A 26,447-nucleotide genomic window follows, 5' to 3' on the forward strand; every position below is an offset into this window, starting at 1 on the left:
TAGAATCATAGAATATCAGGGTTGGAAGGGACCCCAGAAGGTCATCTAGTCCAACCCCCTGCTCGAAGCAGGACCAATTCCCAGTTAAACCATCCCAGCCAGGGCTTTGTCAAGCCTGACCTTAAAAACCTCTAAGGAAGGAGATTCTACCACCTCCCTAGGTAACGCATTCCAGGGTTTCACCACCCTCTTAGTGAAAAAGTTTTTCCTAATATCCAATCTAAACCTCCCCCACTGCAACTTGAGACCATTACTCTTCGTTCTGTCATCTGCTACCATTGAGAACAGTCTAGAGCCATCCTCTTTGGAACCCCCTTTCAGGTAGTTGAAAGCAGCTATCAAATCCCTCCTCATTCTTCTCTTCTGCAGGCTAAACAATCCCAGCTTCCTCAGCCTCTCCTCATAAGTCATGTGTTCCAGTCCCCTAATCATTTTTGTTGCCCTTCGCTGGACTCTCTCCAATTTATCCTCATCCTTCTTGTAGTGTGGGGCCCAAAACTGGACACAGTACTCCAGATGAGGCCTCACCAATGTTGAATAGAGGGGAACGATCACGTCCCTCGATCTGCTCGCTATGCCCCTACTTATACATCCCAAAATGCCATTGGCCTTCTTGGCAACAAGGGCACACTGCTGATTCATATCCAGCTTCTCGTCCACTGTCACCCCTAGGTCCTTTTCCGCAGAACTGCTGCCTAGCCATTTGGTCCCTAGTCTGTAGCTGTGCATTGGGTTCTTCCGTCCTAAGTGCAGGACCCTGCACTTATCCTTATTGAACCTCATCAGATTTCTTTTGGTCCAATCCTCCAATTTGTCTAGGTCCTTCTGTATCCCATCCCTCCCCTCCAGCGTATCTACCACTCCTCCCAGTTTGAGCGGGGGGTTGGACTAGATGACCTCCTGAGGTCCCTTCCAACCCTGATATTGTGAGAGTTTAGTATTTAAAGGCATGGGATCTGCTCTTAAATTAAACTGAAGTGAAGGGGAATTCACATCTTTGTTAAAAATGACAGTACCTGTTGTCAATGAGGCTTGTGATAAAGCATCTTGGAAATATTTTCCTTCGTCAGAAGCTGCATATTTGAAAAAATTATTCTGATAGAACAACTGCTTTTTTCAATTTCATTATTCACTCAGGATTAGTTCAAATAGATAGGATTCACTGAATACAAACCTTGCACATAAAACACAGCAGTAGGTAGAAATAAGAGTTCAGCTACAATATACTTGGTAGCTTTTTACAATTTGATGATGAGAGAGCTTAGGCTTTAAATCGAAGTGCTGTGATTTTGTTAAACTTTACTCTTCTGTATCATAATTAGCACCACAATACTAGAACTCATTCAGATTTCATTTTAGAGGAAAACAAACCTTTAATTTCCTTTTCCCGTAAGTTAACTGTTTTGTGTAACACAACATTTCCTTGCAAACAGTATTTTTCCATAAGCAGACTATTAAATATGAAGACTGAAATTTTCAAAAAAGTACCCACTGATTTTTTGGGGGGCGGGGGGGTCAACCTGGGAGGCTGGCAGGTTCAGCACCTCTGAGTATTCTAAACTGAGCACCCAAAATTTGGGAATCCAGAATTAATGGCCACTTTTGAAAATTTGGACCTAAATACATTACAGTTGTCTAGATTTGAACAGGGGGATCACTATCTATTGAAAATAACACAATCTGATGACACCGTTTACCCTTTTTATCTATCTAGCCAAAGGCATTTCCTCACTTTATACATAGGAATCTACAGAATGCCAGGAGGGCCTATTCCAGTGGTTCTCAAACTTTTGGTGACCCCTTTCACATAGCAAGCCTCTGAGTGTGACCCCCCCCTTATAAATTAAAAACACGTTTTTATATATTTAACACCATTATAAATGCTGGAGGCAAAGTGGGGTTTATGGTGGAGACTGACAGCTCACGACTCCCCCCCATGTAATAACCTTGCAACCCCCTGAAGGGTCCCAACCCTCAGTTTGAGAACCGTTGGTCTACTCTGTCTCTTTCTTTCCAGAATATAGTGAACCATTTAGCTGTTGTATATGATGCACAGCTGTTTGAGGTAGGGAATAATACAACACACAGTAAACAGATGTTACATAATAGCTGCATCTCACAGATGGACAGTGAGAACTTCTTGTACCCAAGGTCTGACAATACCTCACATCATTCTTGGCATGTACTTGACCTCATCAGATACACCACAGAAGAGTCTGGCTTTCAGAAAGGAATCTGTGTCAGGACTTTTCATTTACGTAATATTTAAGATACAATCTGCGAGTAAACAGAATAAAATTCTAAGGCCACTAGACGGCTGAAATGGATGAAACCTGTTGTTGGCCTTTTGTTGTAAAACTCTGAAGAAATAAAAACATAGTAGAAAAATAAAATGCTTTGAAACATGTGGTTTACAGATTAAATTATGTTACTGATAAATCAAATATCAATCCCAGCCCAACTGTAGCATAATTCATGGCATAAATATTACATTTAGTAGAATCATTTCATCTGGCACAAGCTTTAACTTCCCACAACCCAGAAAGACAATCAGAGAGAAATGGAAATCCTCAAAATTGCAGCTTTAGAAGCCCATTACTATGGACCCAGCATTTGCATATTTTCACTCATGAAAATGGGATATGTATAACTCCATTTTGGGTATTTTCAGCATCTCTCTTTCTGTATGGATGCACTCTGATACCAATATAATGTTCTATTTGATAAGTAAGAGGTGTCACATAGTGCTTCCGGGTAGCAATAATATAATTCTGTTTATATATTGCTCCTTGAATGAAAAAGAACTAAGGGATTATACAGTAGGGGAAAAGAAAAACAGACAAAACAACAACAGTAATGTATCCTGTTTATGTACCTTGCATAATATTATATTTACCACAAATAAAGCTTTATAGTATGGTCACATTCACTATACATTTTTTGAATGATGAAAAACATAAGAGAATACAGAAACTGACCTTTTAGTGCCAAACATAATGGTGGATGGTTTGCTTCACATTTATGAGAGTTCTGCACTAGACTGTTCTAGTTGATCTGGTCAAAAAAAGAAAAGAGAGACATTTTCAGACTAAGACATTTAGGAGATGGATGTAAATGTCCTGAAGAATGTCTTTACTATTAAACATCTTTCACCATAACTCATAAGAGACCATTCAGAAGTGTCACAGAAATAAGCAAATATGTGCAACCAAATATACGCTGATGTAGATCCGAAACCTGAGATTTTTAGCCAATCTTCCCCAAGGCAAAGCAGCCATTGATATCAATGACTGCTTCCTTAATTGGACCTTACTTAAGCAAACTGAGGAGGGACTTCAAGGATTGATCTCTAAACAATAAAAGACAAAACCTTTTTTATAAAAACTGAAAATGCTGAAAAATGACGTTCATGGTACTAAAATAGTCCCACCCCTCAAGTTTGCAGCTCATGGCAAAAAGACACAGCCTACAAAAGAGTTATACTTTAGGTTTGGTTGATTTTTCTGTGTAAAAGAAAGCAATGAGAAGATGCTCAGCAATAAGCAATCTTAATAATGGTGATTAAATTATTTTTGACTGATGGGAAGGTTTTAGCTATAAACTCCATCCTAATTTCAAAGCTTGAGGGTATTTCACATTAGTACAACCAACTCCAAGTCATTCCAGGTAAAATGTCTTGTTCTCTCCAACTGAGGAAGCAGTGATTGTTAAAACTGTATGTTTCATTGTGCTGGATTTGGGCAGTGGCATGTTTGTCTCAATTTATCCAGTGCTCTTGCAGCATATCTGGTTTTGTCAGCATGGCTACCCCACTTTTAAAGCTGCAAAGGGGAAGATGGAGGGGATCTTTCCCCACTTTCTCATGCTTGTTTTCTTACAGAATCAGCAGACGGCACCTGGACAAGCGGCACAAATGTAATCAACCTGTGCAATTTCTCTGCAATCACTCTCCCTGGCACTGAGTGGTGTCAGGGTGCCTGGAGTTCTGGATTGAGATTTTTAAAAAAAACACATGACTGAAGTTAAGCTCCTTGTCTGGGAATTTCAAAGAAGTTGGTGACCAGCTCTTGTTGAAGATCAATGGGTGTCGTGCACCTGACTATATTTTAGGCACTTTAGCAAATCACATGCCTAATTCCTTATTTAGTCACCTAAATAAAAGTGCCCTGGTATTCATTACTTGGCACTTCTGAAAATTAGACCACTTAGGCTCCTAATTCCCTATTCAGCCACCTGCCTTTAGATATGCATTAAAATAAAATTTTTAAAAAATTGGACTGGGATTTTTTTCATTCTTAAATAGTACCAGAGTGAGCAGGACTCATGAGCCTTAGGTAAAATTTTCAAAAGTGCCTAAATCATTTAGGAGCCTAAGTTTTACTGAAAGTCAATGGAATCTTAGGTACTTTTGAAGGAGCAGTTATCTGTATTTATTAGATTGTGAACTCTTTATGGCAGGGCCTAGGGCTGTCTTTGAGTTTGTAGAGCACTTAAACACAACAGGGCCCCAATCCTATCCTGGAGCCTCTGGGATATACATAATAATGCTATAAATGATGTGGTATTGTCATTTCTCAGGAAGAGGATATGCTACTTGGGGAAGCTGCATAAGCTTAAACCTGCTGAGTACCTGAGGCATTCTCCCCTGGTGGGTGAGAAATTAGTGCAAATTCAAAGAGGGTAGGACACTGCCTCTCAAATAGCACCTACCCCATCTTTGCAAGCAACATTCCCTCTGTGCTCCTCTTTCCTGGCAGCACAGCTTCCTCCCTTTTTTGGAAACTATTACTTCTTATGTAAATATAGTTTATCACAAGAGGCATAGAAGAAAAAAAAACCCCACCACATTTTGATAATTTTTTCCAAGTTTTAACCAAACTGCCCAGTGAGGATATAGAGGGGTAGAATATTGAGGGGTAAGCCTTTTCCTCTTCTTCCAGTTGTCTACTCAGAGTAGCACTGATTTAATTAAATATGTTACTTTTACACCAATATAGTGCAAAAGGCTGAAGCTCTTATTTCCATTAAAACCAGATTTATTTTGAGTTAGCTTAACTCACTTTAAGAACAGGTTTAAGCTAAATCAAAATAAGCTTCCACACAGGGAGTTGGCCTAGAGTGAGACTCCTTTTCATTAAGAAAGGGTTTCTCTATAGAGGCGACTGTGCCCAGAGGGTGGCAGAAAATAAAACATTTAGACAGGAATACAGAGAATGACAACGAGAATAAAGGAAAAGAAGTGCATGGAGGACGATGACTTGAATTTGCTGACATAACTAAAGCAGGGTGGATTAATGAGACCATATGAGTGCTGATCACTGACACATACAGGTTTTTTAAAAAGAATGGGGCTCAGACTCAGGGTTAAGCCCAAACCCCACTTTCATCTACACACAAATCTTTCAGACTTGGGCTCGGACCTAGGACCCTACACGGGCATATGGTCTGATCCCAAATCAAGCTGGAACCCAGGGTTTGAGCCCTACTGCTTCGCAGTATAGATACAACTCCCCCAACCCCCTGCCTCCGACAGGACTGGCTGGCAGGGCAACCTTGCCCCATTCATCCCTCCATTCCAACCAGCTCCCCTGTGGAGGCCTCCACCACCCTACGCCAGCACCAAGTGCACAGCAAACAGGGAAAGGAGAACGAGGGCCAGGAGACATGCAATGGTAGATGGTTTCTGTCATGTACAGGGCTTCACTGTGTGCACTTGTTCATTCATTTAAAAAAATGTATATTTTTTAAGATTCTGTTGTTACAGGTGTACTGGTGTGGTAACTGCAGCTGGCCTGCCTGCCAATGGGTGAATATTGTTCTTTTCAAATACATGTTTATAAACGAAGCTTTTTTATTTCATCAACAAAGTTTATTGTGTCACTGCATCAAATTATATTCAATGTGTATTTAAAATAACAGAGGTAAACAAATGATCGGGGACAATTAGGAATTAGTATGCAAACACTATTCTTCAATACATATAGCTTCTTCGGCTATCCTTCAATGCGAGGATGATGTCTGCCAAGGGGGTTCATAGCTGAGTTTTTAAGTGGCTGAGGAGCCCAATTCTTGCCCTGCAGTGTCAGGTGCCTTTGGCGGGTCAGAAAATGCCACCGAAATGTTCAACAGTGCATCATGGAAGCTCTGCCCATTTCCTGACACAGGAGTAAAAGCACAAGCAAGAGGTTTTCAAAAGTTGCCTCTGCCATGTTACTGGCTCCAGTAACTGGGTGCACACAAACAGAAAAGACTGCTTGGCGTTGCATTGGTGGGCTGTTTTAATTTCCTGTAATGTGCAGAGTGCAGAGTCAAGTTTTCCCACAATGCAACAGGAGGGTGCTAGAGAGCCTGGGATATGGCTGGTTTGACTCGGGTTTGCATGCTGCAGCGTGTACTCCAGAGGCCCAGATTCGAGACCATGTTAGGAAATTCTTAACATAGGATTAACAATCAGTGTAGATGCTCAAGCCCTGGGTTCTCTAACCCAGAATCAGCTGAGTCGAGTCCCACTAAACCTGGGGTTACATTGCAGTATAGACATACCCTCATATTAATGTCTTTTAAAAAATGAAAATGAGTTGATAGGGATGAGACAATGGATAAAATGTACTTGCACTTCAAGCCAGTTTTTGACACAGTGCTGCATTAAAAGACTGATGTGGCATATATGGTTAAGTATCATGCTTATGGTGAAATTCAGAAGTGGATGAAAGCCTGACTTAGCAATTGATTATTTACTCATATTATCTCTAAAAACAGCCTGGTTAGAAAGGAAGCAATAAGTGGAGTGTCAAAGGGACTAGAATAAAGCCCAGTTTCATTCATATTTCCCAACAATTGTCCAGTGGAGTCAATATCATGCTAGGTACACAATTAAATTATTATTATATTTAGCTTACAGTCCTCGTCCCATTGTTTCATTAACAATACAAAATGGCCCTTCTCATAAGCACCTTATCCATGCAAATATGTAAAGTGTATAAAACATGAATAAAAATACACACAACATATAAAATAAAAATATTGTACATGCAGTCAGATGTAACAGTCATATGACTTTAAAGTCATAATTTTATTATACTGAGGGCAGGCCCCGTACATTGTCGAGTATTTCTGCACCCAGTTAAATCACACAACCTCCACTTATGAAAATGGGGCATAGGAATTTTTGATTATTTTACCCAATGCACAGTAAAAGCTGTGTTATCTGGCACTTTACCAACCAGAAAGCTCTAGAAACCAATATTTTGGGTATAGGGCACGGGCTCTTGGAGGGAGCTTGGGGCAGTGGGTTGGGATGCAGGAGGGGTTTCAGGGTGTCTGATCCGGGCAGCGCTCACCTCGGGAGGCTCCCTGCAAGTGGTGACATGTCCCTGCTGCTCCTAGCCAAAGGAATGGCCGGGGGGCGGGGCTCTGTTAGCTGCCTCTGCCCTGCCCCAATCACTGGCTCCGCAGCTACCATTGGCTGGGGACCCATGGCCAACGTGAGCTGCGGGGGGGGGCAGCACTTGCAGGCGGGGGCAGCACGCAAAACCGCCTAGCTGCGCCTCCGCCTAAGAGTAGCACAGACACGTCACCACTTGCGGGGAGCCGTCCAAGGTGGGCACCGCCCGGATCTGGCACCTCAAAACCCCTCCCAAACTCCAATCCCCTGCTCCGAACCCCCTTCCCCATCCAAACTCCCTCCCACAGTCTGCGCTCCGCACCTCCTCCCATGCCCCCACCCCCAGCCTTGAGCCCCCTCTTGCACCCAAACGGCCTCCCTCTTAGTTAACCAAAATTCTTGACATACCAGCACACCCATATTTCCCCAACATGACGATAACAAAGCTTCTACTGTATTTTCAAGTTCAGTGTAGTTTGTAATGTGGTGGAATTAAACCTGTAACCAAATTAGGAGTGGGCAAGAAACATTTTCTGGTTCTTAGAAAAACCCAATCTGAAACACCCAGCATCACCACCAGGAGTTCCAAAACTATAGGAATGAGAAAAGTCAAAATGAAAGAGCAAGACCAAGATCGACCAAAAAGACCCCCAATAAAATCCTCCAGATAAACTTAAAACAATAGTAAAAATAGAAGCTATTCTTGTTTGCACTGTTGCAGCACCTACGAGCCTCAATCACGGACCAGTGACACCTTGTGGTTCTCAGTGCTTTTTCTCCAATCACCTGCTTGGAAGGAGATCTTGCCTCTCTCAATCAATGACATATTGAAAGGACTTATAGCTATGTTGAGATATAATACAGAAAGTTTTTTTTTTAAGTGCCTCTGACATATGAAAGACTTCACTTTCCCTTCCAATCGTAATAGGCTAATTTCTCCAGAGCTACTTCTCACTTGGTCTGAACTATGCAAACCACCAGTGGCAAATAGATAGTAAGCAGGTAGCAAATAGAATACCAGTGTGTTGGAATTCAAAGATCTCCAGGTTCAATGGCATCTGAAGTTGCACCCAAGTTCTTGAGTACCATACGATAATGTAAAGAAGTCAGAAACAAAGTAAGTTGTAAATTGCCATACAGTAAGTTTAGAATGTTTATATAGACATACAGTATGCCTTTCTGGAAGATGTGCTTTAGCCAAACACAAGTTATGTTTTAGCCAGACACAAGTTATTGGGCTCAACAGAGCGGTAAGTGGGTGACATTTATTGGCCTGTGATATACAGGAGATCAAAGTAAATGATTTAGTGGTCCCTCTTGGCCTTAAAAAAAAAATTCTATGAATTATCTACACAGATATATGGTTTAAACTGAAAATAATATATTATTTCTATTAAGTGAAAATGAAGTTGTGAGATTATACTTAAACTCTTTGAATCAGTAATGTTTAGATTTCAGAATTAAAAGACGCATCCTTCTTGCCTGATTTACTTATTTATAAAGCCTACCACCAAATTTACTTATATTTGCAATGAAATTACTCTCCCTCTCACATAAAAAAAGTTTTACCTTGGCAAGCGAGGTTTCTTAGAGATATTCTGGTGACTCTACTGTAATGGTTCTTTAAATAATTAAGCAACTAAACCATGTGAAAATTAACACATCAATAAAATTAAGTACTTTGCAAATGGAGACAAAGGAAATACAATAATAAAAGGTAAATTCTGATTTACGCGAACTATGACTAAATACATCAACAGAAATTGTCATACTTTGAAATAAACCAGGAGAAATACCATCTGTTGTTGTTCCAAATGTCAGTCCTGTAGTAAGAATGAATAAATAATTCACCTTCTTAGCATAAATAACTAGACCTGCCAAGATTATGGCCACGGGGAAGTATACACGTTCATTCTAATTTTTATTTTTTTGTAATTTTTGCCTTCTATTATCAAGAACTATTTTTGCCACAGAGCTCCTTTGCTATCTGAAATAGAAATACTATAGGACTCTCTTTGTAAGTTATTTATATTTGATGCATTTGATTTTGGTGAACATTTCATCTGTCAACAGTCCTTTACAGCAGCTACTTTTAACAGTTTCCAAGGATCTAACATTGCTTATTAGGATTATGTTTGTAAGCCAATTAATTTAAACCTTCTTACACTGTAATTGTATTTTATTAATTTGTTACATGATCTTCATTTTAACATACAGTTCACTATGGCAGCTTCATTCTGTCCCCTGCAAGACACAATCGGGCTTCCTGGAGTATTCATTCTGAGACAGACAAACATTCATAGATTTCAAGAAGGGACCACAGTGATCATCTAATCTGACCTCCTGTATAACACAAGCCATAGAACTTCCCCAAAATAATTCCTAGAATTTTAGAAACAAAATATTGATTTTAAAATTGTAAGTGATGGAGAATACATCACAACCGTTGGTAATTTGTACCAATGGTTAATTACCCTCACTTAAAACTTTACACCATATTTCCAGTCTGAATTTGTCTAGCTTCAACTTCCAGCCATTAGATTGTGTTATACCTTCCTCTGCTAGACTAAAGAGCCTATTAAATATTTATTCCCCTTCTGCCAAAAATCAAGACGGACTTGTAGGGACAGAAGGCATGAAATCAGGATGTGTAAGAACAGAGCATATGGTTTCTTAAAGATGAAGAAACTGATGTTACTTTGGACAGACAGCCTGACATCTCAGGGTATAAGAAGGAAAGTGAGGATGTTAAAGCCTAGAGAAGCTTTAATAGACTGTTTACAGGCTCAACTCAATCCGTTCAGAAGAAGATCCTGAAAGTCAGATATTGTTCAATTATTATAAAAAAGGAACCAACAGGTCATTTGGCAATTTTTATTGGTTGTCCCTCAAGCAAATATAGCTTAATGAAATCAAAGTATAGAAAGCAGAGCTTCACACCGGCAGAACTAATTGTAAGTTGCTTAAGCTCCCCAATGCCAGATTTCTATGCACCTCCTCTGCTAATGCTACAGATGAAATATGCCTCGCAGTTGTAGAGGAGTGCAGAAGTTGAAAATAATTTGATAGGAAAAAACAGGAGAGATGAAACACCACATGGCACCATTCAGGAAAAGGCAGATCACATGCTACTTTCTCTTTACCCCTCCTGAGCTGCAGTCAGATATTTACTGGAGCACCTGAACACTGCACTTCAGTATTAGAGTTCTTTCTCCTCCCTGGATAAGAGTCAGCTAAAACTGATGAACTAAAATCCAGGAACTAGATAACAGAATGACTGATGTAGAACAGAGGTTCTAGACAGCAAATAAGCCTAGGAGGTTGAAGAAACAGAAGGTAATTTTGGTGTGGACTGATTAGAGTGGAGCAACACAAGTATTAGAAAAAAGAAAAGGAGTACTTGTGGCACCTTAGAGACTAACAAATTTATTTGAGCATAAACTTTCATGAGCTACAGCTCACTTCATTGGATGAATCCAATGAAGTGAGCTGTAGCTCACCAAAGCTTATGCTCAAATAAATTTATTAGTCTCTAAGGTGCCACAAGTCCTCCTTTTCTTTTTGAGATTACAAACTAACACGGCTGCTACTCTGAAACAAGTATTAGGCCCAAGAGGAGAAAATTCTAGTATGCAAAGTAGGAGAGGTCAAGCACAGAAGCAGATGCATTAGCTATTATGACAAGGCAAGTGTTGGATTTTTGAAGTGTTTTGCTCCACAGAAACTTCAGAAAACAGCCAATAGCAGACTCATCTAAGACCAAATTGTTATGTTTCATGTTTTCTGGTTTTAACCAAACAAAATGATACCTACATGTATTTTAGCCATTCTAGTAATTACCCCATATCTATAATTATTCCAAAACTGTCACACATTGTACAATGGCATAATTCAACTTTTTTCCAAATGTCATTTTTTCTATTAAAAGAGAAATTCAGTCATTTCCACAAGACCTATTTTGTAATAGTCAAAAGGATATAATAAATGAATGGGAGTTATATTAATTCCATAAAATATGAAGAATATCCAGGTTTAGTCATTAGCCTTCTGAAGCAGCTGGCCCAGTATACTGTAATGCAAAATTTCCTGACTACATTACAAAATGTCTTTTTGCAGAGATTTCCCTTTTTAATAGCCTTCCCTTTGTTATTAACTAGCTTGTCTAGCCACTTACCCTTTTAAAAATATATTTAATGGTGTAAAGGATCTAATTTGTAGACTCTAGCTGTTGTTCCATTGACATTTATTTAATGATGGGATCATCTGTTTACTCTGTCTCATCTTCTGGAGGATTCAGGAATACCTAATAAAAATGCTGGAGTAAAATGTTCATAGTATCCTATCTTTAAGGGGACAATACAGCTATATTAGGATTCATGTCTGCCATTTTTTCCAAAAGTGGCCATGTCTAAGAGTGGAAACCTACTAAACAGTACAATCTTCATCTACAGATTGAATTAGCACCGTGTGCAGCCTATGGCAGCCAAGACTTAAGCTAGAACCCTGGGGGGTCTATGGACAATACAGTGTATCACAGTTTCAGGGTAACTGTTTCCATGGTCCCTCAAGTGCACCCACTTAAGGTTTCAGGCTCCCAGCTGTCACTGGTTTCAGAGTGGTAGCTGTGTTAGTCTATATCAGCAAAAAGAATGAGGAATACTTGTGGCACAGAAGTGGGCTTTAGCCCATGAAAGCTTATGCTCAAATACATTTGTTAGTCTCTAAGGTCCCACAAGTACTCCTTGTTCTTCCAGCTGTCACTGTCACTTACCCTTCTCATCAGGTGTTATAAGGCTTCACAGCCCCCTGCCATACACTAATATCTCCAGCAAGTCAGTATAGCTTAAGGCCAGCCCCTTTGAACTGCTCTCTCTCTGGGGGCTATGAACAGTATATTGCCAACAGTTACAAGTTACCACACAGAGTACATTATTTTAAGGACAAAAGCATTACAGAGAAATCATTATAAAAACCAAAAACTTTCTACACACTTACTCAAACATACCAGAAATTGGGCATCAGACTTATGTGGTCTAGAACGCAAAGTCATTCCAACACTTCAGGATTGGGGCCTCTCCTTGGACAAAATGTCATGTCCATTTTCTCACTCAAAATAAAGGCCACTAGTATGTTTAAACTCCCCATGTATATATCCTCAAGTTCGTTTTTTGCCTCTTGGTCTCTGGAAAACCCAGTTTGAGTAATTATATGCAAACCACCCAACAGGGTGGTAACTCTCTGAGCTGTTTACTATCTTAGTAACTCACTTTAACCTCTGTTTTTTGTACCTGAAGGGGCTATGGTAACCCACCCTGTAGAACAGAATGCAATCATACATCAAAACACTCATAAGTGTAATACAATTGCCTTGAAAAAAACTGCATGGGGTTCCAACATCTGTTGCAAAGTGATCCTCCTCCCTTGGCCGAGTCAGTTGGAAATCTGACACGCTTCTCCAGGTTGGAAGTCACACTTCGTACATCTTTTAGTGTCTTGGAAAGATCAATAGACAACAGATTTGACTATTGTCACTTTGGCAGCTAGTAATACAGCATATCAGCAAATCTCTTCAGAAGATAAGGGTTTTGCAGAACTTACAAGAAAATATTTGGAGTCTGACCCATAGACAACTGAGGTCAGCAGATGTCTTTCAGCGGACTTAAATGAGCTCTGGATAAGGCCCAAGAAGTATAATTGCCTGGCTTAAGGCCTGTGAGGTGCTGAGCTCCTCATGTGGTCATTCCCAGCCCCTACTTTAGTCACTACTACCTTCTTGGTCCCCATCAGGGACCTCCACAGCTTTAAAAAAAAAATCACAAGCCTCTCCAGCTCAAGCTAAAGGACCAGGTCTGTAGCTCAGTTTTAACTGATTCATATCCTGTGGGGATCAGACAGAGGTAGATATGTAATATATACTGTACAGCAGGTTACAGTAGGATTGAGGATTTAATGGAATACTAATCAGTAAGCCTCACTCCTGCACCCACTAGAGTCAATAGAATTTTTGCCATTAACTTTCATTAAGAAAGGGTTTCTCTATAGAGGCGACTGTGCCCAGAGGGTGGCAAAAAATAAAACATTTAGGCAGGAATACAGAGAATGACAACGAGAATAAAGGAACAAGAAGTGCATGGAGGACGATGACTTGAATTTGCTGACAAAGAGCTGAAGCTGGGAGCAGCGCGGGGCTGAAGCTGGGAGACGCAGCACCCCCCCAAGCCAGAAGCAGTGTGGGGCTGAAGCCAGGAGCCTCAGTGTCCCCTCCCGGCACTGAAGCTGGGAGCCGTACTGGGAGTCTCCCCTGACCCGTACACAGCCCCTAGCTACCCCACTACCTGCACCCTGAGTAGTTTTCAAACATTTTGAACTGAGTCCCCCGTTTCAGTTATATTTTTTGGTTGCATCCCCCTACAGCTCAGACAGGCTGGGTGGCTGCCTGAGTGAATCAGGGGGTGGAGGTGGCGCTCCCTCCCTGGACCCTGCCGGGCAGAGCTGGCTCAAGCCCCGTCAGCCCTTGCCCCCCAGAATAGAAGTAAAACTATGCCTATGTCCAAGGGTGTCCCCCACAGTCCAGAGCCCTGCACTCACTCCTCCCCCTTTCCCCCCAGCCAGGCCTTGGCATATTTATAGCATGTTGAGAGGGGCCTCAGCAAGAAAAAGGCTGAGAACCCCTGGTATAGGTACCCATTTTTCCTCCTTAAAGGAGGACAGTCATTTTGGCATATTTGTCCTTTGTCCTCCTCATGTATCAAGAATGATGCTTAAAATTACCTCTTTTTGGCACTTTGGATTTTGTAATTTAGAAAATGATTAATAAAATCTTTAAAATAAAAACATATGCAATCCCTCCCCGAAGCCCTCTCACTCTCACTGAGGGGTAGGGCTCTGGGTTGTTCTATGAATACTCTTCCACTCTGTACTCCGGGGGGAATTCTGTGCCAAAACAATTAAAAATTCTGCACATAACACGTTAAAATTCTACAAAATTTTGTATATTTTATCAAAATAAATCATCACTCCAGTTTCAGTTGTTTTGGTAATTTATTTCAAAGTATCTGTCAGCAACTATGCCTGTAACAATACAGACCAAAAAAAAAAAGATTCGGGAATTTTTTTTTGACAAATAGATTCCTTACTAGGCATATTAATACAGAACTTCCATTTAAACTACAATACAGAAATGTATTTCCTGCACCCCTCAGAAGCAGGGCAAAGGCTTGAGGGAGTCTGGGATAATGGAGGAGCTGAGGAGGGGAGAAGCCTGGGAGTGAACCTGCAGGATTGTTGGGTATGGGTGGGAGAAGTATGGAACAGAGTTTTCAGGGGGGATTGTTAAGGAGTAGGGGAGCCTCCCCCATGCAGACCCTGGGTGACCTCTAGCCTCTCCCATTCAGCCTGGCACATCTACCCCATCCCCCTGTGTCCCTGCATCCCCCTACCTCCCTGTCCCTGCACCCCCATCCAGCGACACCCTCCCCCATTCAGCCCCTGGCTCAATGCTGTAATCCCACTAGCTCCTAAGCCCGTGCACCAGTCTGTCTCTCCTGCTAGCCTTTCTGAACCCCAGTCTGTGACCCTCCAGCAGCCAGTGTGCCCCGCTCTGTCTGTCCTGTACCTCCTCACCTGACCCCACTGTGAGGAACACAGCCTCTTCCCCCTCCCTCTCCACATGCTGGCTGCCCATTTTTATGGTGCCACAGCAGCCCCGGTGGGTGAAAGTTGTAACTGCAGCACCTCTCCTGCAGAATCTATATTCTGAGGAGGAAAAAAAACAACAAATCTGCAGGGGGACATGAATTCTGCACGTGCACAGTGGCACAGAATTTACCCAGAAGTAACTCTGCTCCTGAAAGGAAACAGACTTTTTTTGCCAGCTTAGTGGCTAGGTCTTCTCTGGCTAGGCCTTCTCTCTCTCTCCCCAGCTCAGAGTCACACTGGCTCCAGATTTCTCTCTCACTCTCCCTCCAGGCACAGCAGTCCTATTCAGACGTTGGCTCCTCTCCCCTCACCCGACCCAGGAGCCTCACTCATTGGCCCCAGCCTGCAAGGGCTTTCAGTCCCTTCTATCATGACCCTTATCTTCAACCCAGCTTGGTCTGGATCTATGGAGCTCTGGTGGCCACCATACCTGAGCTCCCTGAGATTGTTGGGCAGTGCAAGTGGGCGCCACCATACTTAAGCTCCCTACAAGGGAACTCCAAGTGTGTTACAAATAAAAAAAAACCTGGTGGCCTCTGCCACTTTTATATCACATTGGTGCACTATATTTATCACGGGAATCACCATCCCAAGAGGTTTATCAGTGACTTAAGAAAAAGAATTTGAATTCATTAAAAGTAGGATATGAGATAACTATGCATTTTGCGGCTACTGTAAGTGTGACACTGATGTTTCAATTTGAGGTAAAGGTAATGTAATATATTGCATTAAAACTGCCAAAGAGGACAAAAGTTCAAAGATTCAAAGTTGTGACAGATTTATGTTACCAATCTGCCTGAGGCATCAGGTGATCAGACTGAGGCTGCAGGATCGTTAGGGGAGGAGATGAAGGAGCACACCAAGTGACTAAATTTTAAAGCTTTATTAATAAAACAACAGCAGTGAGTGCTGGGAATGCTCCCACGTCACTCATAGGAAGAAAGAAAGCATTAGTGCCCCAGCCCTAACCCACTTTCATACTCACACATGCATGACCCGAGGCTGGCCAAGCCTGGGTGTAACATAAGAAGAAGAGGGGGAAGGGTAGACGAGAGTTCTGTCCTGTGCACAGGCCATCTAGGGTCCGCTGTTGATCTCTGACTTGCTTCAGCTCTCGGGGTGGGGGGTGGTTAAGTCCTGGGTTCTTCTGCGGGCATTTCATTCAGGGACCTCTGTCCCCCGTGCTCTCTGTACCAGTCCAAACCAGCCTACCGAGGCTTTCTTGACTTCCCGAAAACACATCAGCTTCAGGGTTGTTATGTTCCCATTCGCTAACCTTCACATTCTCACTAGTTTTTGTAATCCCCTACCATCTTGTTCATCTTACTTCTCTTTTCTCATGGTTGGCTGGGGTTGGGTGAGATACAGATACAGCTGCAGGCTTCTGGGCTGCACAGAGTCAGTTCGAGCGCCGTGACCTTGGACTGAAGCCAGCATCTGATCTTCAGACTGAGCTGAAGTGTCGAGTTAACCCGTTCTCTTCTCTCTCCCTCTCTCTTCAGCCTCTTGCAACCTGCAAAGGAACCTTTCACTCCACACTCACACTTTTAACCCTTCCCAAAATACCTTGCAATACCTGCAACAGCATTAGCAACATACAATGCTGATTTGCCTCCCCAAGGGACCCCCCTGAAGGAGGGGGCCATTGGGTTGTGACAAAGTTTTTTCCAAAGTTCATGCTCTTTATGAGTTACTGTAGCAGAACTCACCAAAACATGTCATGTTGTTAAGCAACTACTCATCAAAGTGTGGATGACAGCAGAAGTTGATAGTTCTATTTTCACTGATTCCAAAACTCCTTAAAAGTGTATCCTGTGGACAAAGTAAATCAAAAGCACTTTGTGAAAATGGGCTAGCCCCATATTCTATTTCAAAGTGTACAGATGACCTTAAAGAGAACATTTACTATTCAAAAGAACTGGTACTTCCAACAAAGATTCCATGAAAGGCTTCCCACATATTTTAAGGTACTCCACTGTGTTACCACTATTCAATACTATTAGATTTTTTTGAAGACTGTCATGAAACTTCTCAAACAAATCGCTACCAACCTAATCGATAGGATTGATGAGTTTGGACTAAAATTATCAAATGTATCAGCATATATAGGAGACAATGTGGGTGCTAATTATTCTAAATTTAACGGTTTTCCAAAAACAGAGAAAAAAGTGACATTCTTGTTACCGATTGTTTAGCTCATGTCATACACAGTAGCACAAGAGTTGCAGTGACCAAACTAAACATTGATGTAGAAAACCTAGTTTAAAAGGTTTACAGCCATTTTAGAATTCGATCACTGAGCATTCAACAGCTTTAAAGAGTTTTGTCAATTTGCTGGGGTAATACAGTAAAATTCTACATCACGTAGTCACACGTCAGCTGTCAATTGTACTTGCTCATTGAACAACTGGCAATGTGCTGAAAAGGGCTTACAAGTTACTTTCAATCTTTGGTGGAAGATAAATGCTGTAAAGTAATATGGGGTCGTTTTGGAGATGCTAAGTTGTACTATTTCTTCTTGAACCATGCTCGAAAAACATTCACAGATAGTACTGAAGCTCTGGAGTCAAAATTGCTCACAGTAACTTCACTGTTCAAACTGATGTCCAACCTAGACAATAAACTAAAATGTAGAATAAATGAAATTTTATGGTTGTGTTTTGAACTCCAAACAGAAGAATCTCAGTGAAAGTGAATGAAGAAAGTATGAAACAAATTTTCTGCTTTTCTTTAAAATCAGTGGACTAGAAAATATTTATGAAAGATGATTCACTGAAAATAATATGCACTAAAAAATCCTGTCTTATTGGGAAAATAGCATTCTTTTAAAGAATTTACAGAAACTGTTGAAACATTCAAAACTGATAAAGTTATTGATATGGACAAATTATAAGAAGAATTTTGTATAATCAAGGAAGTCATTTTGTCTCCAGAATTTCAAGACTGCACAGTTGTTAAAAAGAAATACCTCAAGATTTTCAAAATGGCAAACTCAAGCAGAAGCAGAAACATCAAAAATCTGAAAAAAAAATAGGTTCTTACATATTTTCCATTTCATGCAGTAATGCATAACCTGAAAGGATATTTTTGTTAATGAATTATGCATGGTGAAATGAAAGTAATCAATTGAAAGTGGACACAGTGAAAGCAGAACTACAGATTTGCTACAATTTTGAAAAATACTGAGTTCAAGTACCTGCTTCCAGAATTCCTCAAGACGCTGTTATACAAGAAATAGACAATAAGTTAAGGTTCGTGCATGCTTTCTACGAAACATTATTTGGTTAACTGAGTTTTGTCCTCATTTTTAGAAGCACTAAAAAGGACTTGTCATCCTTTTTCAGTTACCCATGGTGGCCACCTGTGTTGCTACACATCACGAGAAAGAGATTTAAAATGGTCACTTAAGTGTAGCATTGTTTAAAGGAGAAAAAGATTTGCATCCTATGAAACTCTAAAAGCCAAATAGCAGGACACCAAAAAGGATGGTTTCTCTGCTAATTGAGGTCTTCATGTTTGAAAGGATGGATAATTTTGGTACATAAACAAGGTAGTGAAGTTCACAAGGGAAGTCACAAGAGCCTTACAGTTTTAATGGTTTAGGATGGGATTTTCAAAAAGCATCCAAGTGACTTAGGAGCACAAATCACTCCTAATTTTTAAATAAATATTAAAACCCATGCTTCAGGGTTTAAGCCAATCTCTAACTACTAGAGATCAGAACATGACCTAACATGGGGACAGATTATCCCATTACAGGGTTCTTATACCTTCCTCTGAAATATCGTGCACGAACCACTGTCAGAGACAGAATACTAAACTGGGTGGACCTTGGGTTGCCAGGTGTCCAGTTTTCAACTGGAACATCCAGTTGAAACATGAACTTGGCAGACGCTAAAAGTCCAGTTGACCACAGAAACCAACCTCCCCCACTGGGGAGGGGTGTGGGAAGGGCAGCAGCTGTGGCTGGAGCCACATGGAGGAGCTGCTCTCTGCTCAGCTGCTGACACCTGACAGAGAGCAGTGGCTGGCTTCCAGACCGGGCTCCAAGAGGTAGGTGCCGCTGCCCGAGGGGGGTCCTGTCCGCCTCCCTTTCTTCCCCGCCATGCCCCGATTCCCCAGCCTGTCACGATGGTGACTGACCCCTCTCCGCCCCACCGCCTTGCTCCAAGATCCGACTCCAGTGGTGCCCCGATTGCCCTGGTCCTGACCCCTTGTTATGGGAACTGACCACCACTGTGTTTCACTGTGCCCCGGCCCACTGTGCTCCGGGGACCAACACCCCCCTGCAGCATTGTGCCCTGACTGGGCAGGCAAGCAGGCTCCCCATCAGCTCCTCCCAGCCTGGTGCTGCAGGCAGCAGATGAGTCCCAGGACAGGGGGGAAGTGACCAAGGGGGGGAGTGGAGAGTGAGCGATGGAAGAAGGGGGGAGAGATGGGGCCTCAAGGGAAGAGGCCACTACAAAGTTGGCAACCCTAAATGGACCATGAGTCTGACCCTGTACGGCGATTCCTGTTTTCATCACCCACTCCTGGGAGACACCGTGCCTTCTTGGAAATTCCCTATTATGCTGGTGGGGTCAGTAATTTGCAAGAGTCTTTTGTGAGATGCAGCTTGGAAAACTAGTTAGCATATCTGCCCACAGCCTGCCCCCACTCCACGGTTTTCAGGTGGGGAGCATTTGGTGTTCTAGTTGGTAAAAGAAATGATACATGTTGAAATTTTCTCAACATTTTTACTGTTTTTTTCAAAAAGTGTCTAAAGTTCTAGTATTTTTGATCATTGGAAAATTTTAACCAGCTCTGTTTTTCTCAGAGGAAAGATGTTGCATAAAAAAGTTTCAACAAAAAGTTTTACTAAAACCTACATTTCAAAAAACTCCGACCTGCTATATCTGTTGTTTAACCCCATTCAGTCCCAAGAGCTTGGAGCTGCAGTAAAGGTAGCCTTAACATAGTCCTTGCAAGAAGGAAGAGGAAAATCTTTATTCCCTATGCTTGAGATGCCCTATCATATAACTATACATGTTCTAACACACAATGGAGTCTGGAGTATTCCAAAACAACACCGGGGTTTGGAACAGCCTAAGGGTCATTGTGGACTAGACACTGAAACAGCCAAAGTCTCAGTTTTATAAACTGGTATCAACAGTTGGGAAATCACTGCTGTAGGGAATGCACTAGAAGACTTTTCCTAACTCTAATTTTTATTCCTTTATGTTAAGCAGCACAAAGTCATTTTAGCCTTGTCTTCATAAGAAAAAACTTAGAAAGATATCAGCATTCAAACGGAAGCAGGACAACACCAGTAAGCAATAATGTTACTTTTAAAACTGTGAATGTTTTATAAACAAAGCAAAGTAAAACTCTGAGGTTAGAGAGAATGATTTGACTGTGTCACTTTACTTCTTTCAAGATACTGGGAATAACTCAGAGCACCTTAAACTAAGTAAAAGTAATCAGACACTAAACAGCCAAACCAGAGACTAACCATTGAACAAAATTCCCAGTTTAACATGAACTGATACGGTTTTATGATGTTGCTAACTAAGTATATGAAATCCACACACAATACAAGAACATTGCAGAAACAATTTTTAGCTTTTATTTTTCCTAGCACAAGGAATTAAGATGTGATGAACTAATTTTTTTTTTAAACCAATTTCAATTTATAAGCAGCTTGGAGCAACCATGTATAAACTACAAGCTCTTTTTTTTCAAGCTTTCAGAAAAGTCTATGAAACCGTACAAAGAAGAATAAAAAATTGCTTTTCCTTGCTAACTTGTGAACAGCTCCCTCTTGCCTGTTAGCAAAATGAATTATTTCAGGCTGCTGTTTCCTTGCACCCAGCAATAAAGTTAAACACTCTTGCTTTATTTATTTAGGGGTTTCTATTAATTTAGCCAGATAGCCTCCTGGAAACTGTCTTGCACAAAAACAATAAACTGATCCCCAATTTTAATAAGACAGTTAATGCAGGCCTCCTGGGCTCCACTGCCACCAAGGCCAGCTCAGATACTTCTTATTAGAAAACAATTCAACTGAAAAAATAGCACTGCCCTTTGGTAAGCCACCATTCATCATGGTAGGCAATGTATTAGCCACAATGTTAAGACAGCTTCCCAATAGGCAATTGGGACGTTATAGTAGGATTATGTATAGGGTAACATCTAGAAACAGAGAATTCTACTTTCAGGAAGTGCTTGCTTGATGAGAAGGGAAAATACACCTCTACCCCGATATAACACAACCCGATATAACAGGAATTCGGATATAACGTGGTAAAGCAGTGCTGGGGGGGCGGGCGGCTACACCCTCCGGTGGATCAAAGCAAGTTCAATATAACACAGTTTCACCTATAACACGGTAAGATTTTTTGGCTCCCGAGGACAGAGTTATATCAGGTTAGAGGTGTATATGTGGAGGAAGGAACAAAGTCTGAATGTAGCACTGTCATCTTGGGGCTCGTTCCCAAACTTCCTTCCTTTGAGTCAGAAAATTTTGTGTATCTTTGGCAATTATTAACAAGAGAACATATTTAAAGTTTGCCTGTGGGGGGGGTGGGAGGGAATTCTCTATGTTAAGGTTTTGTTCTAGTTCCCATCATTGTAGTATCTGAGCCCCTCCTAGGTTAGTGGACACAGGGTACTCCCCATAATCACAGAAAATTCTGTTTGGAATAGGGTTGGATTTTGGGGTGGGGGCACCAGTTATTGTGGATTTGACACAAGGGCCTCATAATGCCAACTAGCAAGGGGGTGCAGAGGGATTACAGGGATTTCCTGAGTCTGGTATTTACATTCTAGTTCACCAAAATGTGTCATGTGAGATCTCAAATAAAAGCCAGTGTCACACTGGTCATCAATATCATTGCAAAACGCATGTATGGATGTTGTATAAGGAATCATGTATACACACTGAAAATTATGTTCTTAAGGGACTGTGTCCAGGGACTGGTGACCAGCAAAGGTGAAAAATACATTCTGTCACACCAGAAATGTTTATCTACTTGTTAAATATTGTATGTTTCATAGTGGGTCTCTTCCCACCAGCCTGAATCAAATGGTAATGAAAGATTGTGAAAAACTTTGAAGAGAAAAGTAACACAACAAAGCAAATGGCGGGAGGACCCTATCTTCAGGTCATATCAAAATGTTTACTCTACTATATTTGGGGGACCTGGAAGACATCCTGTCACTCCTCACCTAGGAAGTAATTTGACAGCGAATTTGTTCCAGGAAAGTGGGATCTCAACCAGGCTTGGTTGAAAACACTCTAGAAAACTTGGGGTGAGAATCTTCTTTAGACAAGAGTACATCTTGTTTGTTTAGTCTCTAGAAAGTGTGTTATTTTGTTTTATATGTAACCCATTTGTTTCCAATATTCTTATTTCTCACTGTCACCTGAATCTCTGTTCTTTGGCAATTAACTTATTCTTGTTTTCATTATAAATATATTTAAGTGCTGTGGTGTTAATCACAATGCTGTTCTTGAGTTAAATCTTACAAGCTAGAGCAAACTGTTCCTCTGGGAACAGAAGGCCTGGTAATTCTGTGAGTGTTCAGTGCACAGGGGGCTGGGCATAGCAGGGAAAGCCCCAAGGGACTCAGTGGTTGGTGTATGCCTTTCGCTACCTGGGCCGAGAGCACTAGGCCTGTGGAGGCTTGGAAGGCAGAACTTGTGTTGCCAGAGGCTGGCAGTTTCAGGGAGTTGATCTACAGCAGGCACAGCCAAGACCTCCTCATGCTTAGGGCAGGTAATGGTGAGGTGCTTCAAAACCCTGGGTACCACTGGAGAGATCCACAGGGATATGGTGACAAGGCTTTATCAGAGAGGAAGGTCATGTAGTGACCCAAAAGTGGTCCTACTGTGAATTTGTCTCATCTCTTTTGGAGATTTGGACCACAGCCAGATCCCCTCGACTGAGAATTAAGGCCTGAGAAGTCCCATCACCAAACCAGGAATAAACCCAGACCCCTGATGGGATGACTGAGAAGGAACCCATGTAAGGTTCCCTCATAACAGCACAGAAATGCTATTGTGGGACAGACAGAGCTTCAAGGGCTGTGGGCATGTACTTACTTCTTCCTTCATTCTCTGTTGGATCTCTCAGGTGGACTACTGGTCCCTGTCCTGCCCCAAAAAACAATGCAGTAGAGCTTGTGGACGGAGGGGGTCAGAGAGCATAGTGCCCCATCCCTCAACTGTAGGGACACTGGCAAGGGGGAAGGGCACTTATTGAGCCCCCACCCCTGACATATCTGCATAAGGTGGCTGGGGATACAGAACCCGTCCACCCCTTCACTAAGGGAGCAGGGACTGTGATCTCCCTATGCCTCCCATCCCACTGCAGACACAGCAGACCCTGCTCTGTATAGTGTGGTTTTCTGAAGCTTCTCAGAAGCCAGGGAGAGGAACAGCAAAGCTGCAGGCTGTGTACGCTCAGCCACTATGTCTCCCTTTTAGCCCTTCTCCAACCTAAAGGAGGAGAGTGGCTTTATGTACCATCTCACACTGCCATCTCACTATACAATGTGTTGACAAAATAACAGAGTCCATCCTCCAAGGAGTTTATCATGCAAACCTGACTCAAACTGGAAAAAAGCAGCGGCAGTATTCTTCCTCAGCTCCATCCACATGCTAAGCTTTGCCCACCTGAGGTGCCAAAATGAGATGCCACTCACAGCACAGTTGGCAAGGTTAAAAAAAAAAAAGACCACATGCACTCCTCAGGCTTCATTCTCCCTCAGTGGAGTTCACATACACACTTAGGCAAGACTGGATTAAGACATAGGCACAACAGATACTTGACTAGGGACCCAAGAACATCAGAATTTGAGCTTTCATAAAAAAGAGTTTCTAACCCCTATGTTTGAAACCAATAGCTTTAAAATCATAGAGCCATAGGGTTAGAAAGGATAACAAGAGTCATCTAGTCTAACCCCCTGCCATGATGCAAAATATGAACCCAGTACTGTATAATCAATAAAGGGAAGTATGCCTTCTTCATTTCCAATTAACCCCAAAGTTCTAGAGAACAACGTGGCAGCCTCCAAAATATGTCAGGTTACCGATCTAGTGCAATGTGAACTTTGCATGTGAAGTCACAGGTGAGCACAGTTCAATACAGTACACACAAAGAAGGGTAAGGAAAGCATCAGAGTTGGAATACTTTACAGCAGCTGCCAAAGTAACAGGAATAGAAATGACTATATAACTCTGACAAGTCAAAACCAAATCATTAACAGCTTTGGAAATACTTCTGCTCTAATACGTATGGAAATGTTTGAAAACAAAAAAGAAGTCTGAAATCCCATCAGTTTTCCAATGCACACCGTTCCAAAGCCTTCAAATGGAAAACACCTTCACCATTCCGTCTTTTTTAAAGGCTTTAGCTTTCTGCGTTAATTCTGCATCTCCAGATTCAACCCTCGTGCAATTGTGTATAACAAGAACAAAAATCAATGAGCCTAAAATTAAAAACGTTAGAGAAGGATGTTTTTATCAGTGACTGCTTCTTGGTCAGCATTTTGTTTTCATTTTGGTTAGGCAAGCTACTGTAAAGGGATTGCATTTGTCAAGAGTGGAACTTTGGCCACAGTCAACACTGCTGTGTATTACACAGTAATTTTGATTACTCGGTTTTAGTTCTGATTTTTTTAACACTGTGAGGTGAAGAACCCATGTAGAGGGGATGACTTTCTCTATCTACTAGCAGGTTCTTTCCCCCACATCCACCACATACATACTCCACAGTCTCCACCACCCTTTCCCCTGCCACTGCAACATATAGTGGGGGAGGGTAGACAACCAGAGTAGGGCAGGAGTTGTGAAAAGCTCCGAGGCAGGTTTCCCTCTTAGGGCAGCTGACTTCCAATGCAAAGTATAACAGTAATGCCATCACTGCAGCGAGAGCATGACAGAGGGAACTGTGGCAGGCAAGAAGGCAGGGAAAGCAGACCCAAAGGAACAAAAGTGGGATGAGATCTGAGAGATCTGGCCCCATTCCTCCTGTAGAACTGGTGATCACACACACAGCCTTTCAACTCTGCTGCCAGCCTCACCTCCAGAAGGGGAGGATGTGGTAGAACTTCAAAGGAACACAAGCCTGTGACCTTACCCCTTGATAACTCCCCTTTGGTGTTTTTTTCTGCATGGGAAGTGGCGGGTTGTGAAGAGCCATGGTTTGGAACTAGATTTTTGCTGCAACATTAAGTGATCCATCCTGTCAGCCAGTCCCATCTTATGGCAGATGGAGGTTTAGGGACACCCAGAACATGGGGTTACATCCCTGACCACCTGGGTATACATTCATGTCCTGGGCATTAGAATCACAGAATCGTAGAATATAAGGGTTGGCAGGGACCTGAGGAGGTCATCTAGTCCAACCTCCTGCTCAAAGCAGGACCTAATCCCCAACTAAATCTAAAACAAAACTAAAGAACATTGAAGAACATGAATGTATCAAATTCTTTTTTGAAGCCAGATACACTTTTGGCCTTCAGAATATCCCTTGGTGATTACAATCGTGACAGCAATTACAACATGGTTACAATGTATATAAATATGTAAAAGTTTTATATCACCTACTATATTATAATTTATATTGGTTTAATCATTAAACTTTTAGATATGCAAACGTTATTTTGCTTCTCAAGCATCTTCCGATTGCCCCAATTAACTTCTACTGTAAGCTACTATTATTCAAGAAGTTATTCAAAATGTCTAGCAACAATTACCTAAGTTGGTATTTAGTATTTAATAGCATCATAAAAGATGTAGGCATTTCAAAGGTAACTTCAACAACAGGTGTCCATCAGTTTTTTTCTTTCTAGAAGTACATCCTTAGAAAACAAGCCTACCTGAGATTGCCTTGGTATCAAAGATTTGTTTTTCTTCCAAAGCTGCTATACTGTAGCCTTATTAGGATTGCATCTGAAGACTGTGACTAATGACAAAGCCAATTAACATCCAGTCAGATAATACATTAAAGGAGAGCCCTAAGATGTCTTTAGGAGCTTCATGTGTGCATTTACGTTTCAGAGCTGGTTAACTAGTTATCACCATTTATTTAGCATAATAGAACAAGAACACATGCTAAATAATACAACAGGTCCAACAACATGCCCCCTAAAATACAGCTTCTTAGTAATCAATTTATTTCAGTCAATCCAGGAAGCACATCTGTATTAACATGGCTTTTTATCCATAACATAGGAAGAGAGGGAAAGTGAATGTTCTAATTCTTATGTGGTTTATATCATTCATAATAAAAAATGTTGCATACGAAAATGAAACCATATTATGTCCTCATCTACGAGATGCTGAAGGATGAAGTTATTTCAGAAATCTTAGGTAGGCAGA

General features: G+C 41.5%; 1 protein-coding gene across 4 annotated transcripts in view; it reads right to left on the reverse strand.

Annotated features, from left to right (window-relative positions):
- Window positions 1-26,447, reverse strand: part of OXR1 (oxidation resistance 1) — a 471,185-nt gene that overhangs the window by 414,895 nt on the left and 29,843 nt on the right. For all 4 annotated transcript variants that reach the window (XM_073330327.1, XM_073330325.1, XM_073330328.1 and 1 more), the window contains exon 2: window positions 2,979-3,054. In XM_073330327.1, the coding sequence (XP_073186428.1) occupies window positions 2,979-2,995 (17 nt within the window). In that variant the 5' untranslated portion in view covers window positions 2,996-3,054. The remainder of the gene's footprint in view (window positions 1-2,978; window positions 3,055-26,447) is intronic.

The sequence above is a fragment of the Lepidochelys kempii genome, chromosome 2, assembly GCF_965140265.1.
Source record: "Lepidochelys kempii isolate rLepKem1 chromosome 2, rLepKem1.hap2, whole genome shotgun sequence".
In the NCBI taxonomy this organism is placed as follows: Eukaryota; Metazoa; Chordata; order Testudines; family Cheloniidae; genus Lepidochelys; species Lepidochelys kempii.